Source organism: Oryzias melastigma, linkage group LG17 (assembly GCF_002922805.2).
Source record: "Oryzias melastigma strain HK-1 linkage group LG17, ASM292280v2, whole genome shotgun sequence".
Classification (NCBI taxonomy): Eukaryota; Metazoa; Chordata; class Actinopteri; order Beloniformes; family Adrianichthyidae; genus Oryzias; species Oryzias melastigma.
Window position 1 is genome coordinate 20,991,241 of NC_050528.1, and position 19,864 is coordinate 21,011,104.

Here is a 19,864-nt window from a genome sequence, read left to right on the forward strand (position 1 = left end):
GCCCCATTGATTTATTTTTACAATTTCTCCAGCTGTGATGCAATCATTTTGCATTTATTCCTTTTAAAGGGAAAAAAAAATCTTATCAAGAAAAACTTAAAAAAAAAATGTACAAATGAAAATAAATTATTTTGTGTTCACCCACCATGCTGAGTCAGTCATCACATTACGTCCATCGAATGAGTAGATGGACGCGGATGGCTCAAAGACACCCCCGTTGCCAGAGAAGATTGACATCCAGCTGCTGAACAACACTTCCCCCTGAGAACAGCAAAGAGCAACATGCCGTTTGCAGAACCCAGATTGATCGTCTTCACATTGATTATGGAGTCAAATTCAATAATGTGAAACTGAGAAGCATTTCTCACCTTCAGGTTGACCACGGGTAGATCGTGGCGGTCTGCCTTCCTCACAATGGTTGCCAGATCCTGGAGGTGTGAGGACAGGAAGGCTCTGTAGGTGGAGGTGTGCCCCATGGAGCGCGCCTGCTGGTAGCACTGGAAGTCTGCCCCGCGAATGCCGCGCATGTCCCCTTTAAGGGGAGCGTTCAGGGCTACCAGGTGAAGCTGGAAGAGAAGCAGTAGGACCATTGAATAAGTGAGTAGCCCCTCCCCTCTCGCATTCTAAACAGGAAGTACCCGCTGGCTCCAAGAAGCCAAAATCCCATAGACTTCTATTAAGAAATAAACAGCTATTCCATTTGTCTGAATAACCATTTTTGCTCTTTTTAAACATGTTCAATTATATATTTTCTTTATTTCAGGGTAGAAACTGACCAATCAGATGCCTCAATAGAAGTATTTGATCACATAGGTAGGACACATGGAGCTATCATTATCCCAAAAGGGTTTGGCAGTAATGGCAGAGTTTAATGTTAGGTCAGTGACTTGGTTTATGATCTGTGTTCAGTGTGACACACACCCCAGGAACAGAGTTGATAATCTGTGGGAAGACATTGTAGCTGGGCTGATATCCTCTGGTGCCATCCTGCAGCTCCTGTTCCAAACAAAAACAAACAGTTTATGCTAGCGCTCCTTTACTTGTGCAAAGAGTGCAAAACTCCGTTCACATCGCCCCCGGCAACGCGCGTTCAAGCAGCCACTTCCAATGAGAAGTTTATGTATACGCACGTAAATGCACGTTTCGAGCTTTCACGTTCAAAACTCTTGAGTTCATGTGTAGCTTCTCAACCTTCAATGTTTGGGGCTGTACGTGGTCTATGTATTCACGTGTAAATGCGTGACAATATCGCGTCTGCCACGTCTCTTTTGACGCGCGTCACATTAACTGCTTAAAGCCCTGACGCCTCTGCCGCGGAGCAACCACCAAAGTTGCTCTGGAATACATTTGTTGCCACATCATTGAAAACATGGATGATTTTGAGCAAGTAGCTTAGGTTCATATGTTTTGGAAAGCCCTACAGAGGCACCAGCTGGCACGTCGCCATGTCTGGTTTCACCAGATCCTTCAGAGTCTCTCGGGGTTATGTGTAGTTCACTCGTACAGCTGAGGGCAATTTCAAACTTCACTTCCTGTCTGTCTGTGGCCCTGTTTGAGCATTGACATGAGAGGGGGAAAATAAAACTATTATTGGAGCAGTCACACGCACTGCAACAGCACTTGCGGCGGCTCTCAGGATTGCCGGATTGATAACCGCCAGCGGGCAAGCAGAGCGAGCTCTATTGCCCAGGGACCCACAGTAGACCTTGCTTGTTCTGCTGGTCAGCTGGGCAAAGGAGATCGCTATTAGGTCTGCTGGATCCAGCCGCCATCTTGAATTTATTTTTCTACCCTTTGATCGAGTTGCTGATAAATTAACATGCCCAAAGTTGAGTCCCTGATTGGTCGAACTTTGACCAATTGTAGCGACGTATGGATGGGATCCCTTTAAATTCACAGAACTATTTGAACGTTGACGTTCAAAAGTTGAACTGACGTGCGCTAATATGGGTTAGCAACAGACCCGTGTCAACACAGCGTAAATGTGAGGCAGTAAGAACCTGGCTGTGGACCCTGAGAGCTCCACTCCAATCTCCAGATCTGCTGAGGGCCTGAGACGACTCTGATGACGAGGGTCCATAGTGGATCAGCTCTCCCAGCTGAAAGAAAGGACAGACGAGCACCTTTTCTTAAATTTACTGAAGAATTGCAGATAATATTGTCGCTTTAAAGCACAAACAGCAACTGCTGTATGTTAAACAGTGTTAAATGAATGTCAATTAATGATTCCAATCTTAAATTTGATTAGGTGAAAAATTCTTTAGGAAAATCTTTTCTGACTCCCAATGATAATAATGAATGTATAAGGTGAAATAAACAATTTACTTAATCAGGACAAAGCCAAAAACATTTAGATCTCACAAATGTAAAACTTTTCAAATGTTTTTTATGACTTTTCTTCACAGAAAAAACATTTCCATAGAAGTAAGTGTGATTATCCTGGATTAGTCATTTTTTTAATGAATATAGGGAATAAAAATATAAAGTAGGACATTTTAAATGGATTTTTTGACCACTCATTTGCTAATTGGTCAATTTAGGTATAAATCTTGTGAATGAATATTTCTATATAAACATTTTAGCCATATGAGAAGCTTCTAAATAAACTAAATGGGCTGATAATCTAGCTGTAGGGTTCAATATATATAAAAAAATAGCTAAATTCAAAAAGTGGTCTTGTTAAAATGATATTTTTAATCAAGCTTGTTGCCTAATTTTATGAAATACAACTGAAGAAGTCGTGGATGGATGTACAAGTTCCAACAAACCGGGATCTTGCGCCAGCCGTTGCGTGCTCTGATGTACAGCTCGCCGTTCCTCTCAGACACGTACGCCAAGGTTCCCTCTGCGGCGCGGTGGGTCTCTCTGGTGAGAGCAACGACTGTCTCATAGATTGCCACCTGATCACACACCAGCAGAACGTCAGCACTGCAGCTTTGATCGCATTTATCTACACTTTGTAGAAGCCTCTCACCGGGCTGGCGTAACCCGGAGTTCCTGGTGGACCGGGGGGACCAGGAGGGCCTGGGACACTGATGCCAGCTGGAAAAACACACAGGTTTTCCACCAGAGCATCAAAAACAAGACTGACTTTTCCATTTAGTAATCTCACTTGAGTCATAGGCAGCTGCTGGACCTGGAGGCCCTGCAGGGCCAGGAGAACCTCGTGGTCCAGGTCGTCCAATCCCAGGAGCTCCAGGCAAACCAGGGGAACCTGCTGGGCCTTGAGGTCCAACAACAGAGTCCCCTTTTGGACCCTGGAAACCCCAATGAAAATTCAGCAACAAAACATTTCTTCTCTGTATCTTAACTTCTCGCTTGTGCTTTAATGTCTTCAGAGTAACTGAGGCAATTTATTGGAATAAAAAGCAGAACAATTAATTGATTCTGAAATAGAAAGGTTCTGGTTTCACACTGCAAACATGGAGAAAGGAAACTTAAGAAAGGAAAAAGACTCTTGTTTCCAGAAAAAAAAAAATTATTTTCTGTCTCACAAGAATGCAATTCTTATCAAGTTTTTAAATTGCAAAATCAAAAGAAAAGTACCAGAATATTTTTTTCTTAAAATAAGAATTCTTGGTAAGAACATACTGGCAGTTTTTTTTTATTCTTATGTATGTTTTCAGTGTGGGAAAAGTAGGATTTTTGAACTTTGAACAGCAAAAAAAAAAAAAAAAGATATGACTTTAAAAATGCAAGTGAACTCACCACAAGTCCTGACCTTCCTGGTTGCCCTGGAGGACCAGGAGGACCCGGGTCACCCTTCTCACCTTTATACCCTTGATCCCCCTTGTCTCCCTAAGAGATTTTTCAAAAGGAAAAACGTTTTTCGTCTTTTAATGTATAAAATTTTATCATTAAAAAAAAAACAAGTCAAAAGCATCTTAAAGCTGTGTCACACATACATTTTGCACATTGCAAAGATAAAAATTGGTCATACGTGAATTTACATGGAAAAAAGGAGAAAAGTTGGGGTCTTTTACGTCAAACTTTCACAGATGTATAACAAAAGAACCTCAATAAAACCACGGAAGAAGTATAAATAAACCACAAAAAGAACACGTAAACTCGTGCTTCATTGAATTTCTTCACTTTGACATTTAGAGCATCGGGCAGAAATCGCCGCTTTGATTTAAGGAAAAAGATTCCTCTCGTCTGCACCCGTTCTAAGTCAACTGCTAGGTGCTAGCCAAGACAGCCCGCCAGGGGGACGCCCACCGAGACGGGGGATTCCCGGCTAGATTCCCAGCTGGGGAGATCCGCTAGAAGGGCCCAGCGTACGTCAAGATTTGCATCCTCTTCCACTGTACTTGTCCCCTTCCTACAACCTGCGCAACAGTGTCTGACGCCACATGGAGAGGCCCAACCCCCGCTTAGACCCCCACTTGATGAAAGATCGGCCGATATATATGCCCACCACACAAAATACAAATCCTGCATGAACCGTGTGTAATTATTGTGCTGTTTATATGTAATTCTATACTGATTTGTGCAACAGTTACATCATTTTCTGGTGATATGTGCGCAATATACACGATATAAAAGTTATACATTGGTGGTGCATGCGTGAAAAGTGTGCCGCACATACAGTATGTGGAACAGTCATGGAAAGCAACAAATTTAAGAATGTATCTCCTAAAAATCACACACAATTTACGTAATAATTGCATAAAAACTAATTTTCAACCAGCTAAAAATGTTGAACAGCTCAAAAGCAAATTCACTAAAGACCCGTCACCTGAGACCCTCTATAGACATCTGCACACTTCAACAAATGATGAACGCAAGAAACACTTATGGATTACGTATATCATACATGTATCATGAAAAACCAAAATTACAGACACGGACAATCTGCAAATTGTAATCGATAAATCTTTAGGCCATATTTTACAGAATGTGAGAGAAACCTGCAACTTACCGTGATTCCATCAGGTAATCTGGGGGCTGAGGGGACAAATAATTGAATCTTTCTTAGCTTGATATTAAAATAATAATTATTAAAAAGTATCTTAGTGGTAATTTAATCTTACTGGACGTCCCCGGCTCACCGGGCGCTCCTTCATCTCCTTTCTCTCCTTTCAGTCTCGTTGAACCTCCCAATATCTCTGACTCCTACAAACACATTTAATTATTTATAGGGGAACTGCAGTGTTAGATTTACACTTTTGAGAGAAAAAATATTTTATTAATGCTGAAATTAGTAAAATATGTATTGATTGTAACCAAAAATGTTGCTGTCAGGACTCTTTGTTAAGTAGAGGGATTCATGCTTCAGGCAGCAGCAAGTAAAGCTAACACTCCATTATTGAGGTTATCATGAAGGGATCGAGGTTAAAGCAAAAGAGATTACCGGCATCTTTGCATATTAGAAATTGACAGACATCTAAAAAAAAAGGTATTTTACTTAAGATTGTCTGTAAATTAATCTCACCCTAAATTGAATTTGTTTTTGTCAATTTACTGGAGAAATGTCGTGAATTAACCTTTAAATAAGGAAAACTATAAAGAAGAAAAAAGATCCAACTGTCCAACACCAAATAAAGAAAAGGCAAATCAGTTGCTCCACTTATCATGTAAATCAGACATGTTTTTTTTCAATATTTGCAATCAAAACTCATAAATGTCAAAATTACAAGTTTGGCTATATTTAAAAAATATATGGAATCATTTCTGATTTACATGTATCAAAAGGATGAAGATCAGTTCTCTCTTTCCTGATCAGTAAAGACAAGTAGAGAAAACTCAAGATGAAAAAATATTGTCTGACATTAATTTAAGATTTTTATGGTATGAACTGTTTGGAAGAGGAATACATTTGGATAAAAATCTCATCTAAGATGAGCTTCTGTTTATCAATGATACAAATTGACGGCTAGTAAATTTTTGGACAACTTATCATATGAAAATTCACACCAATCTCTGATAGAAGGCAAGATCTTCTCTGCCTTCTCAGAGACCATCAGGAAAGCAGGAAGAGGAAACCGAAAACAACAGAGTAGGATTAGGGAGAACTGGTTGTTTGCTCTTAGGTGAGACCAGAGAGAGGTCATTCATGCCGGGAAGCCCACACACCACCAGAACCACCACGAAGTCCCGCTTTCACATGAAACGGACCAGTCAGGTGGTCTGACACAGACTTACTCGTCCCTTTTTGCAGTGCGGTCTGGGGCGCACCGGGAACACGGTCTTTAACATTCAAAGAAGAGCAGCAGTTTAAAAAAAAGACCACAAAAACCAAGCATCAAAGCAAAATCTGCAAAGAAAATCCTAAAATTCAGTCACTAATTATACCCACAAGGCATCAAATAATAAACAATGAAATTACTTAAGATTGTTTACTCAGTAAATCCCTCAATATCTACCAGTGTTAACTATAGCTTTGTTTTTGTTGTGCTTTTATTTGTTAAGAATTAAGGATTTTTTTCTAATCGATAAACCTTGTTTCTGCTTTCAGATCTGGCAACCGTACTCCTTAATGGAAAGATAAGTAATGCTTTAAAACACATAAAAATTACAGTGTATATATTCGATTTTGGAATTCATGTGAATTAGGTTTATTTCCCTGAACTGACACAAACAAAAGTTATTTGTAGAAAAAATAAATAAAACACAAAATCTGAAAACCTCATAATTATGTAAGTTTTACAATCAAGCATGGTGGCGGTAGTGTCATCTCGTGTCTTCTTACAAACATTAGCTTAATTTATTTTAGGACAATATTTTAACTTATAAAGTTTATGTTTAATCAGTGTAAAGTTGATCAAAAATACTCAAAAAATGTAAAATGTCTCATTTTTGGGGGGCAAATATTTGAAAACTTCTTAACGTTTTATCATTGCATTTAATTATTATTGACCGTTTTATGCAGTATTCTGATATCTACTTGATTCTTGATTTATTTAAGCATCTAGTATAACCTACAAACATCTTAGTTACATATTACTGTGGTCTTATTCTCCTAAATCGTTTTTAAATCCAGCGTGCTCATATTTGATTTAACTTATTAAATAAATCTAATGACAAAAATAAGGTTAAAAAACTCATTTGTATTTACAAGCAAAAATCATTGGTATCTCCCAGTGTGTAATGAGCATAAACATGCTAAAGGGAAAGAATACATACATATTCTTAATGCTTTTTTCATTTAGAATGCAAAAGAAAACTAAAGAATGTCAGAATAAAACAGACAATCCACACTTTTCCATCAATGTAGACTCACCCCATTGAGCCCAAAAACTCTGCCTGGAAGTCCAGGAGGTCCGGGTGGTCCTGGAGGGCCAGGGGGTCCCTTAAAACGGGAAGAAGGCAAATACTTAATGTTTTGTGTTTACTTTGAATGAAGCAACAAATATTTTTAACAAAAACAAAAACAAAAAAATCTAGTTTTTAGTTTGATTCTATTTAAGTTAGTTTGTGTTCAATGCATCCTCGTGAATTTAAATTGTTAATTTAAGAATTTTATTGTCTTAAGTAATTCTTAGTTTAGATAAAAAGAAGTTTATTTTTAAAATTGAAGAGTAAAATGTTACATGACCCCAAAGAGTTGATACAAGCTCCTTCTAATATATCTATGCCCAACATGCAGGACTGTTTTCCCATACATTTTTCATACATTTGTACCACAGTTTTTGTGACTTAATTTATCTTTGATTGGTATTTAGATTCAAAAGTTTTTTAACATTTGGGCACAATGTTTTAAAGATGCAATTCGCATATTAGGATATTTGTAAACCAATTGATGGAAAAGTACTGGAACAGTCATTTATATAAGAAAATTCCACAAGAAATATGTTTTCGGATAACTTTTTACACAAATGTTATTAATATTAGTTAATGCATAATTAAGCATTATTTAACTGTTAATTAATGTGTCAAAAGACAGTTTTCATCACTGTATTTAATGAACAGTAATAATATCCTTAACAGAAATAACTCTTTATTGTGACTAGCTAGTGATCTTAGTAGATAAACTGCACCAGACAGAAAAAAATTAAAACTTTTTAAAATTAATATGGCCAAAATATTCACCAAAAACAGAAATGGACGAGCCTGATTATTTATGTGATTGTTGTTGGTTAAATGTTCTTTTTCATGGATCAATCAATCAATATATCAATCAATCAGTCAATCAACAACCCAACCAAGCCAGCTTTTCTTTAAAGCACTTGTAAAACCAAAAGCAACCAAAGTGCTGTGCAAGTAATAATAAATAATACTACACAGTAAAATACAAAAAAATAAACAGTAACAAATAGAACAATGAGTGCCAAAACAAATCAACAGTTATAAATGACTCTTTGTTCTTACCAGAAGTCCTTCAGAATCACCTTTTTCACCTTTTTCCCCAAGTATACCGGGTCGACCCTACACCAAGATAGAAGATAGAAAACAACTGCATTTTGAAAACTGCACCAAAGACTTGCAGTTATAACGCATTACATGTCTCATGATGTTAAAAAAAAAATCACGATCTAGGAAATCTAATGATTCATAATTTTCTGTCTAATGACTGCAATCACTCACTGGACGCCCAGGAAGGCCAATTCCTCCTTTTGGACCAGGAGGTCCAGTTGGTCCCTACAAAAAGGATTGAATATAATTAAAAATATAATGAAAATAATAAAACTTATTACACCAGCAGCTTCCTGTTAAAATAGTGTCCAAAGTATTAAAGCGCATAATGGAGGATTATGCTCTTGTTAGCATATACTGACCATGAGTCCAGCAGGTCCTGGTGAACCGCGATCACCCTGACGATTACAAGAAAAGCACTTAAGTGAAAGGAAATAATGAAAAAATGTTTATTTTCTAACTAATTGTGTTTCTATTTCCTCAAAGTTATATCTTCCATTCATCATTATTTATTAAAGCTATAGTTTTGGTGTTTCTATGAGTCAAAGAAGCTGAAAATACAGCTTCAAAGTGTGTTTAGCAATATTTTATTTAGTTAAAATTTCTAGAAAAACGTTTTTCATTCCATGAAAATGTTGAAAAACAAGATCTCACATAAAACAACCAATAGTCGTTTAATTATAAAATAGAGCATAAGAGTTTCCATTTCCTGGTGTTCATCAAGTCTACTACCTTTGGGCCTTTTGGCCCCTGAGGGCCTCTGGGTGCAGATAGAATAGATCCATCTGCAGCTATGGTCACTCCTGGCTCTCCTTTTTCTCCCTGTCAGCCCAAATACACAACAATTACAAAAGACAACCTGCTTAACAAACACTTTAAGATGTTAAATGTGTTTTTGGAGTTGCTTTTAGTGGAGTTCTCACCTTGACCCCTGAGGGACCCTGGAGACCATCAGGACCTTTGTCTCCCTTTGGTCCTCGAGGGCCCTGAAAATTAAAAAAATATATATTAAAAAAAGTGAATTACAAAAAAATTACTTGTAATCAAGAAATCTGGAATTGTTAACAACTCTTCTATTAAAGACAGCAATGATTCTTACTGGAAATCCAGCTCTGCCAGGCAGACCTTCAGGGCCCTGCAGATACAGATGCAAACACATACAGTTGTGTTATTGCTGTAATTGCAAAAAGGTCATAATAACATGACAAACACAACTGCTTTTGGGATGAGATCACTTAAAGTTAAAATATCAAGCAAATTTCCTCTACACATTGTAGAAGGTTAACAATAGAAGACCCAAGACTCTCTCTGCTCTTCTAGTTTGAATGCGTGTATATTATCTCTCTTTTGTATTTAGTTTTTTTTTATTCATTTGCATTCATAATTAGAGTAAACACCTTTTGACATCACTTTTGTGGCAATAAAGTAACGCACCATTGGCCCTGGAGGTCCTCTGATCTCTGAGAGGTTAAAGATAGCTTCTGTAGCGTTCAGCAGTATCTGCACACAGGAGGTCAGTTAAAGGGTAAAAGCATCATTTGACAAGAAAACAAACAAAAACAATACATTTTGTTTAGATATTGTGTCTTTCGTTTGTGTTTGATTGAAAGTTGTTTTTTTTATTACTTACAAAACTACAAAAAGGATTACATGTTTGCATCTATCACTCATAACTAACTGTCGAGTTTAACATTTTTATTTTTACAGCATCAAAGTAATTCTTGGTATCTTTTTTCTAATCTAAAGTGTGTCTGCAGGTGTTGGTTTGTGCCCACTTACATCCTGAAAACTAACAGCTGGTCCAGGAGGTCCGGGAGGCCCCGGTGGCCCTGATAGACTGAGTCCATCGGCCCCTGGATCGCCCTGCAGGACGCATTCAAAAATACTCCACTGTAAGATTCTGGTGTTGAGGGCTGTGCAATATTGCTGCAATGTCATGTGACCCATGAACTAAAACCTCAGGACAAACACAAATTCAGAGAGAGACTCGAGGATAAGCGAGTTTTAGGAGATTTTGAATAAAATCGAGGTGGAAATATTCAGAAAAGGCGTAAACTAAAATGTGAACAGAAAATGTGATATTTGTTATTTATTCCAAATGGGGTCACCAGATAAACTTGAAAAACAAACTACAGATTAACAAGATAGAAAATAGTCAGTTCAAGGATGTTTAAAAACCCACTCAATCCCCTTTTATGTGTTGTAAACGGGTTCCCAGTGGTCTTTTAATTTTAATTATGGCGTTTTTAGTTAAAATAAAATTTAAAATAAATGTCATTTTCTAGGACATTTATTTCTGGAGAGCAGCAGGTGTTCATTAGAAATTCGTCTCTGAGTTGTGGGCGGGACTGTAGGCGTTCATAATCACCCACAGCTGTTTTCATTTCTGCTAATTGCCCTCAGCTCCTAAATAAGTGTCTGGTTTTCAGTCAGGTCACATTGAGATGAAATATTGTGAGCTGTGTGGTTTTAACATGTTCTTTTGCCATATTTCTAATGATGGAGGACATTTATATTCAAAGCAAAATAATCTTAAAACTTCCTTTCTGATTGTTTCTTTATTTAAGTTATTAAAAAAAATGCTGTTCTAAAAATATTGTATTTGTTGAGTAAAAACTCGGATGCATCCACGGGTGAGCTCACTCCGCTCCAACAGTCCCGCCATACAACTTAGAGGCGAAGTACAAATGAACTACTACCGCTCTGCAGAAACTATGTCATAGAAAATGACACAAACGTTTGGATTTGGGCTAAAAACAGAATAAGTTAAAAGACCTCTGGGAACGCTTTGAAAATAGTTAAAAAGATGAGCCAGTCGTCTACATGTTGTCTCCTTCACCTCTGAGTTCTGACATCATGTGGGCTCAAGCTTCCACACAGAAGGTGGAACAAAGTGTGCAATCCATGTTTATAGAAAACGAATTCACAAGTACAGCAACAGTACCTTGCTGCCTGGACTTCCTTTGTCTCCTTTGGGTCCCTGTTAGCAATGAGAACAAAATACAGCAGCTAAAAATATCATTTAGTACAGTTGTAACTCATTTAGTAGTTTAATATAGTAGTATACTTGAAACTGTATAAGTACAACTGCAGTATAATCAGTATAATATTGGTATATTTTTGTTTCCATAATTGACATTTACTAACAAATATCACTCACTGAGATTGCTAAAACCCAGCTGACTATATTTACAATGCTCAGTTTAAATGTATATGAACTTTCAATTTGATCTGTACATGCTGTATAATTAAAAGCTATTTGCAAATTTGAAAACAGATACACTATAGAAAAACAGGAAGAATTTCATGCTTAGCACATTGATTTGTATCGTATATTTAACAATGTGAGCTACTGTAAAATAAAAATAGATAAAATAAAGTTACTTTATTGAAATGATCTGTACCAAATTAGAACACAATCATCTCTGATTATTAAAAATGACTTGATCATAAAAAGAAAAAATAATAGTTTTTCTTAGTTTGAGATTTTTCTTTTATTCTTTGTTTGGCTCCTCTTTGAGTCAATATCAGGTACAAAATAGCTCAACTTAAAAAAAAAACAGAATTTCGGAAAAACTAAGAAGCAAAAAGTTGTCTTGTTATTTTCTTTGATGATAATTTGAAATTTACGCCGCTATGTCCTGTGCAATGTCTAGTTCAGCAGCTGAAGGTAAAAGCCGGGTACACCCTGGACAATAGGGCAAGGTCAACCACTTACTTACGTCTAAGGAACAAGTTAAAGTTTCCAATCGACGTTTGAAATATGTTATTTGACTGTCAAAGGAAGCCAGAGTGCCTGGACGAAACTTAACTATTTAAAAATGTTTTAAAGATATTTTGCTCTGTGTGCAGATTTGAGTTCAAGGAGGAAGCTCATTTTGCCCACTTTTATTCGGGATATCTTTCATTCAGTCAAGACCTTAAGTAACTTTTGTCATTTAAGTATATCCAGCATCTAATTTTTACTCTAAATTATCTGAATCTTTCACTTGATAGTAAACATCCTATTAGAGCGGTGTCAATGCTGCAACTTCTACTACTTACTCTGGCGCCTGGTAGGCCAGCGGGACCCTGGCGGCCCTCTGGTCCTGGACTGCCTGGTTCACCCTGCAGTCAAACATCAAAATCACAGACGTCCACGAGGAAGACACAGAACCGATGACATTTCTAACTGTACTTACTTTGGTGGAGTTTCCTGGCTCTCCTGGGGCTCCATCCTCTCCCTACAGTCATAAAGAAAAAACACACACCACACTTAAATTAAAAAAGCCCAACATCCAGGCTTTGGCGCCATTTATGTGTGAAAACTTAAATTACCGGTGGTCCAGGTGGGCCTGGAGGACCCTAAGAGAAACAGAGCACCAACAGATATTACATCTGAATTTGTGCACGGAAAAGCTCATTAACACACAGACCTGAAGCCCTCTGACTCCCGCTCCAAAAAGTGAGTCACTTTTTCCAGATCCTTCCATATCCTGACAGCAAAAGCACAAACTCAATTCTCACTTTCAGCTTAAATTCACCTTTTTTATCTTAAAACTTTGGATTTCAACTACCTCTACAAAGAATTTGGTTCCTGGAGGTCCGGATGGGCCAGGGGGTCCCGGTGGACCTGGAGGACCCCTCCTTCCTTGAGGACCAGTTGGTCCTTGTGGCCCCGGAATTCCTATTTCACCCACAGATCCACATTCCCCCTGCGGAATTAAATAAAAAAAACACTAGTTGTTTGAACAGAACAAACAAGGGATTTATTTTTCTCTAAATATTAGTGACCTTTGGTCCAGGTAGTCCAGGCAACCCTCGGTCACCCTGTGAGCATAAAAAAAAAATCACAAGAGGAGGCATTATTTTATGAGCATGTTATTAGAAATATTTAGCAGCTAGTTAGATTGTATAGTAACCGTTGACTGTATATAAAATCTGGAGCAAGCTAGTGTGACATCATTAATAGAAAATGTCTTACTTCCAGATCCAAGGCAATTAAGTCAATTCAGTGGCCATTTTTATGGTTTGTTTTTTGTCATCAATAAGCAGTTATTAGTTCGAGTCAACATTTCAATGGCAACCACTCTCACCAATCAGGAGTGAGCATGTTGGAAGGCCACACCCCTACCACTAAACATGAAATCTGTTAATGTAACTCATACTTTTATTTAGGATTCTGATTGGGGTGAATATCTTGATTAACTTGATTAACTACAGAAAAACGATCATAAAAAAATAGAATTAGCAAGAACATCTTAAAAGTATGGAGTCAGCAGGTACTTCCTGTTTGGAAAGTGAAGGGGGAGGAGTCATTCAGTCCAGATTTCTTATACAGTAAATGGAAATAACATGCATTTCAGGTACCAGGATGAAAACCTTTCAACTGGGATTGCGGTGAGATTAAAGCATATTTGAGGGAATGAATCAAAGTGCATGGATAATGTGAGTGTTATAGAGTTTATAAAAAGCCAACAACACTTTCAAAGTTTATGTTTTTCCAACATCCCAGCCAGAAAAAAAGGCAAAAATGTCCATCATGTGACTACTTTAAGTTAGAACCAAAATTGGCGGCACTTTCCACCCTTCTTGCCTTCTCTCCGACAGCTCCTTGCAGACCTGGAGTCCCGTCTCTTCCTGGAGGACCCTGGGCAACCAATCAGAGGCAGACAGCAGAAGAAAGAAGGAACTGTCAGGTTGGTAAAAAAGTGATCTCAAAAGGAACCAACAATGTGTTGAGATGACAGCTGATCACTTTAAAGGAATACTCCCAAACAATTTTCACAAACAGGATCTTATAAGAGAACCTCATGCATGCCGACATTGTGAAGCACAATATGTTTGTCTATTGAGCTTTGGCACAATGCAACACAAAGCAGCACTGGTAAAAAAGATGTAACAGCTTGTTATGGATTTATTTTCATTGCAGAAAAAACCCACAATGAATCTATTCCTTTAAGAGAGACCAACATTCAATTCAAACCAAAGGGCAGCACTGTTTCTGTGACAGCAAGAGGAGGAACGGGGAAATCGATGCCAACTCGATAAATCTATGATGAACAACAATAAAACAAATTTTGAAAGATCCAGGACTTCTCTTTGTATTTCAATTACTGGTTTGACCAACACAAAAACACATTTTAGTTGATATAACCAGTAACTTACTTAGTTAAATATGTAGTACAAAATAGTACAAGAATGACTATTCTTCATTAAATCAAGTTATGCTGCCATATGAACATATCAGAGTTTTTTTTTCTGTATTTTGAATGTGATAATATTTGGATTTTCTTTTCAAGCAATTAAAACAAAAATAAAACTGAAGAATAAAAAACAAACAAAAATATACCAATATGCATAAAAAAATGGACAATTAGCCTTAAATTGATTGAAAATATATATAAATATGTCTCCACTGATATACACATGTAAATAATTAAATCATTGTACTCTTAATCATAAATCAGTATATTAGTACTAATACAAAAAGTATTTAAACCATTAAATACAAAATGTGTTGAAAGGATTTTAAGTGTTTAAAAATGAGTGGGAAGATGCAAATGTATATATTCCTATTAAGCTTTAAAAATGATAATTATTCAGTTCTTTAATTTCTGATCAGTTATTTTTGCTTTACTTTAGCAAGTGCAGATCATGTGAAAAATCATAAATATTCATAAATTCAAATGACATTTTAAGCTTTATTTAAATGATGTACATTCTGTGATGTAATTTATTACAATAAAGTTAAATTCCAGTTTGTTGCTTTTTTCTCTTTTAGGTTTTGGCAATTTAAAGTAAGAACTTTTTTTATTCCTTGGCAAACTGTGGATTCCTCTTGCATGTCATTTTCTTTTAATTGCAACATTTTGTGAACAGAAAAAAAAGTTACTTTGTGCTTCAGTCTTTTTTTCATGCTCAGAATATCCTTGTTTGTCACAAAAAAGTCAGTTTCAAGCCTTGATTCAGGAATTATGAGACATTTTTAAATAAATAAAAGTCTAAAATGGTTTTTGCAGATTATTTTAGCAAGCAGAATTTGGTTACACTAATTAAAAAAGCAAATCTGCAATTCTATTGTGTTTCAAAAGCTGGAGTGCATATTTGAAACATCTTAAAGTACATTAATTTTTATTTTATTTGCTTTGCATAAGGTAAAAAAAATGAAACTTCATGCTGAAATGTTTCATTTTTCAGATGATAGTTTGTGAATTGAAAGTTGGCTGCTGTCTGGACAACATGCTAAGAGCAAACGTACAGTCAGTAAAGCTCGAGTAATGAGGTAGTTTACCATTTTTGGTTTTCGTCAATAGTTTTGTTATTTCAACACTAAAAGCACAAACGGTCATTTTTGTGCACACTGACAAGGTGTTGAGCCTTGTTTTTATACTTTAGACTACGGCAAATTCGGCAAATGGCCAGGCAGTGGCATTTGGCCAACCAAACGTTGCCAAATTTTGTGCCTGACACAGTCATGACTACGCCCACAATTTTCAAAAATGAAATTGGACATCAGCATGAAACCTTGAAGATTCTGCCGATGCCTTCCCATTGCACGGTGACAGTTGTAATTGTGACCGTAGCTTTAGCAGGATTTAGACGAGCCACCTCTGTACTCTGACTTCTGACTGAACAAGTATTGCCTTGTCATTGTTGTCTGGTTTCTGCAGCACACCAGAACCATGTACCTCGTCTGAATCTGAACCCCAAGCAGACTCATAATCATGCCCAGAGCCAGAGCCACAACCAGAGCCAGAACCACAACCAGAAACTAAATCAGAATGGACTTTGGGCGTTCGCTCTGAGCTCAAAGCTGAGCCGTCAGAAGCAGAACCACTAAACCAATCCTCAACAATCTGAAAGAGAATAGGAGAGGGGGACACAGTACAGGTGCAAAGATGAACTTCAGAGGGCCACACATGGGGACAGGGGTAAACAAGTCTCCATTTACAGGTGACATAAACACATAAATGCAGCTCGAAACACAAAAACCTATAAATAGTTTCATTTAAACTGACTCACCGGCTCTCCGTTCAGTCCATTTCTCCCAGGTGGTCCAGCATGGTGAGGAGATAATTCTGCTCCTTTATGTTGTCCAGGGGGACCAGGAGGTCCTGGAGGCCCTGGTGGACCAGGAGGTCCCTGAGAGGATGAGAAGACTGACTGTTTACCGAACATTCAGAGAGATTGTCGTGTTTGTAGCTTTATGTTTACCCTGATGAAGTCATTATCTGTGTCCAGGTCTTCAAACCCAGAACCCAACGCATCCGGTCCGTACTGAAACACAACTTATGTTTTGTCTTTCATGCATTTTTAAGTAATTTAAAACAAAATTAGAGAAACGACACAAGCTTACAGGTACACTGCGGGATCTGGGAGGTCCGGGGGGCCCTGGTGGGCCGGGGGGGCCTGGTAGACCAACTGCTGGATCGCCCTGTGCAGATAAAAGTGATAACCAAAAACGTTTGCTCCTCTTTGCATTTGAGCCAAATTGGAACAAAGTGTAAATATTCTGTCTTATGCTCTGAAACATTCAAGGATCCAATACATAAAATAAAAATAATCTGCTCATCTGTTCAGCAATTTTTTGCAAAACAAAATCCTTCGATGCACCTTCTCTCCTTTAGCTCCATCTTCTCCATTCAAACCTGAAAGCCCCTGAGATCCTTTCTGACCCTGGTGAGAAAAACATACTGCCTTAGTTGTGTCTACGGGAGGCCAGTAGGGACATTATTCTGAATATACATTCACTGGCCACATTATCCAAAGGCTTGTTAATCAGCCAATCACATTACAGCAATTAAATGCATTTAAGCATGTAGGCAGTTCAAACTGAGCATCAGAATGGGGAAGAATGGGGAGTGAAATGACTTTGAATGTGCCACGGTTGTTGTTGCTGCTGATCTCTTGAAATTTTTACCCCAACTCTCCCTAGGATTTATAGAGAATGGTCAGAAAAAGAGAAATATCCAGTGAACACGGAAATGGTTTGTTAATGCTAGAGGTCAGAAGAGAATGGAAAGACAGGTTCCAACTGATAGGCAACAGTAACTCAAATAACTGGTTACAACATATCCGAACCCACAACACGTCCCTCCTTGAGGCAGATGGGCTACAGCAGCAGAAGACACACTGGGTGTCACTCATGTCAGCTAAGAACAAGAAACACAAAGTCACCAAAATTGGACAATAGAAGATTGGAAAAATGGTTCCTGATCTGATGAGTATTTATTTGTAGTCCGACATTTGGATGGTAGGGTCAGAATTTAGCATCAACATCATGAAAGCATGGACCCATCCTGGCTTGTATCAACAGTTCAGGCTGTAGTGGTAGTGCAATGGTGTGGGGGATATTTTCTTGGCACATTTTGGGCTTTTTAGTACCAACTGAGCATCATTAGCGTGCCTGAGTATTGTTGTTGACCTTTATGACCTCATGTTATCCTATTTCCAGCAGGATAACATGTCATAAAGCTGGAATCATCTCAGACTGGTTTCTTGGACGTGATAATGACTTCAGTGGACTCAAATGACCTCCACGGCCACCAGAACCCAATAGATCACATTTGGGATGTGGTGGAACAGAAGATTGCCATCATGGATGTTATCATGGAAGTTCAGGCGACAAATCTGCAGCAATTGTGTGATGCTGTCATGTCGATACGGACCAAACTCTGCGAAGAATGTTTCCAAAAGCTTGTTTAATTGATGCCACCAAGAATTAAGGGAGTTCTGAAAACGTTCAATCCGGTACTAGAAATAAAGTGGCTAGTTAGTGTAGACACATACAAACATGTAAGACGCTTTTCTTATGGGAAACTGTGCATCTTAAGTGTTTTCATACATTGTGAACATAGATACAATTCTTACAAGTGTGAGGTAACGGCTCCACGGAACTTAGAAGAAAAAACTAAGCAAAAGTCTCTAATTGACTTACCATGTCCCCTTTATCACCTTTGCGCCCCTGAAAAGAACAAACGAGCAAAGATGTTGGTTAAAATTGTGGATAAAACCTAATTAATTATGAACACTGCACGTTTTGTGTTGATATGACACAAAAACCTTTTGACCATCTCGTCCTCGCGCTCCAGGGATTCCTGGTGGGCCTTGCAGATCAGGTGATTCCAGCTGGTTCTTGTCAAGCACAAGCAAAGGCCCGGGGGGACCAGGTGGACCAGGTGGTCCTGGATCACCACGATCTCCTTTTAGCCCCACTCTGACATGACTCTGTGGATTTAAGCATTTTGGTTGTGTGTAAATTAGTAATTAATATGCTCTTGTGTGAAAGTTTCCCTTCTACTTAAGTGTAGAATAAAATAGGAGTACATAATACAATATTATTTTATAAAAACAAAAACGGTCCAAATCAAATATTATCTATATATTTTTTTTACTAAATGAATTCGAAACTTTAGACATAACTTGTCTCTCATTTTTGATATTTTATGAGAACATTTTTTTAATTAAATACACATTTGTATATGCTTTTTGAGTTAAAGAGGACCAATCACAGAGCCCTGTGGTACACCATAACTGACTTGTTAGATAAATAGTCTGATAAATTGGACGAATATTACGTAAACAAGATTAAATCAGTTCAAATATCAATTTCCTTAAAAAATAAAGTATCCCATATAATCTAAATCCTCCCATTATACATATACATGTTAATGTGTAATACATACAAAGCTACTGTATATAGCTTTTTTTCTTGTTAGGTGCAGTTACTCAAATATCCAGTTGAATAAAGTTTGTCTGGATCATAAAACATGACCCGATTCTTATTTGTGCTCAAACTTACACCCAAACAAAAAACAAACAAAAAATAATTTTATGTTCTAATTCAGCAACAAAAGCAAATCTAAAATTCAAAAGTGATAAGAAAAACAAGATATAAGCACATATTTATTTTGCATAATATAAATGCTGCCCTGTACATAGTTCAAAAGGCTTTAGATATCTGGTTATCAGCATGTAAATATATGGAATTATATATCTGGTCTCTAAATATAAGTAAACATGAATTGCCTGTTAAAAATCAGGTTTTTTTTATCTTTGAGAAAATAAAAATATTGTTGAAATATTAATTAAACAGAATATTTGACATGAAAACATGTTTTTTTTGTTGGTAAGATGGTAATGTTCTGATATTTGGTTGTACGCTCATCAGATTAGCTATTTTCAAATATAAGAGAAGGAAATCCATCATTGAACTTACATCTCTTGATCGTTCTCCTGCTTCTCTCGCCTGAGATCGAGCTGTAAAAAACAGGATGTGATGGAATTAGGATGTTTAGTCTAAAACTTAAATGGACACATCATATTCACTTCATTTATGAGTATTCACAGGTATCATGGAAAGTAATGCTCTTCATTTATACTATAGTCTGACCTGTTGTCAGCACCTCCTCATTGGTTATTGCTGGAGTCACATGACCAAAATACGTATCCACATGGGGGGCCTGGGTTGGTGGTGCTCGAATAGGATGTCTGTTTTCCATCTTGGAGAGATACAAAAAAAACAATA

The 19,864-nt window shown here is 37.4% G+C and overlaps 1 protein-coding gene and 1 long non-coding RNA gene across 4 annotated transcripts in view; one reads left to right on the top strand and one right to left on the bottom strand.

Moving 5' to 3' along the window:
• col15a1b (collagen, type XV, alpha 1b) overlaps nt 1-19,864 on the bottom strand; it is a 53,302-nt gene that overhangs the window by 2,477 nt on the left and 30,961 nt on the right. For 2 of the 3 annotated variants that reach the window (XM_024274164.2, XM_024274162.2), the window contains 36 exons: nt 19,730-19,838; nt 19,556-19,596; nt 18,400-18,564; nt 18,275-18,301; nt 16,951-17,013; nt 16,694-16,771; nt 16,552-16,614; nt 16,360-16,479; nt 13,931-13,984; nt 13,129-13,164; nt 12,912-13,049; nt 12,771-12,830; nt 12,673-12,699; nt 12,537-12,578; nt 12,400-12,462; nt 11,300-11,335; nt 10,135-10,218; nt 9,790-9,855; nt 9,455-9,490; nt 9,279-9,341; nt 9,088-9,177; nt 8,718-8,753; nt 8,527-8,580; nt 8,311-8,367; nt 7,223-7,291; nt 6,145-6,189; nt 5,034-5,115; nt 4,922-4,947; nt 3,709-3,798; nt 3,113-3,257; nt 2,975-3,042; nt 2,769-2,900; nt 2,001-2,099; nt 922-996; nt 369-566; nt 146-261 (listed from right to left, as the gene is read on the bottom strand). In XM_024274164.2, coding sequence (XP_024129932.1) covers nt 146-261; nt 369-566; nt 922-996; nt 2,001-2,099; nt 2,769-2,900; nt 2,975-3,042; nt 3,113-3,257; nt 3,709-3,798; nt 4,922-4,947; nt 5,034-5,115; nt 6,145-6,189; nt 7,223-7,291; nt 8,311-8,367; nt 8,527-8,580; nt 8,718-8,753; nt 9,088-9,177; nt 9,279-9,341; nt 9,455-9,490; nt 9,790-9,855; nt 10,135-10,218; nt 11,300-11,335; nt 12,400-12,462; nt 12,537-12,578; nt 12,673-12,699; nt 12,771-12,830; nt 12,912-13,049; nt 13,129-13,164; nt 13,931-13,984; nt 16,360-16,479; nt 16,552-16,614; nt 16,694-16,771; nt 16,951-17,013; nt 18,275-18,301; nt 18,400-18,564; nt 19,556-19,596; nt 19,730-19,838 — 2,753 coding nt within the window. The remainder of the gene's footprint in view (nt 1-145; nt 262-368; nt 567-921; nt 997-2,000; nt 2,100-2,768; nt 2,901-2,974; nt 3,043-3,112; nt 3,258-3,708; nt 3,799-4,921; nt 4,948-5,033; nt 5,116-6,144; nt 6,190-7,222; nt 7,292-8,310; nt 8,368-8,526; nt 8,581-8,717; nt 8,754-9,087; nt 9,178-9,278; nt 9,342-9,454; nt 9,491-9,789; nt 9,856-10,134; nt 10,219-11,299; nt 11,336-12,399; nt 12,463-12,536; nt 12,579-12,672; nt 12,700-12,770; nt 12,831-12,911; nt 13,050-13,128; nt 13,165-13,930; nt 13,985-16,359; nt 16,480-16,551; nt 16,615-16,693; nt 16,772-16,950; nt 17,014-18,274; nt 18,302-18,399; nt 18,565-19,555; nt 19,597-19,729; nt 19,839-19,864) is intronic. The other variant, XM_024274163.2, reaches the window with a different exon arrangement.
• Nucleotides 10,005-14,692, top strand: LOC112147639. Its single transcript, XR_002919495.2, has 3 exons — nt 10,005-10,247; nt 13,945-14,033; nt 14,267-14,692. It is a non-coding gene; the product is annotated as an uncharacterized LOC112147639 (long non-coding RNA).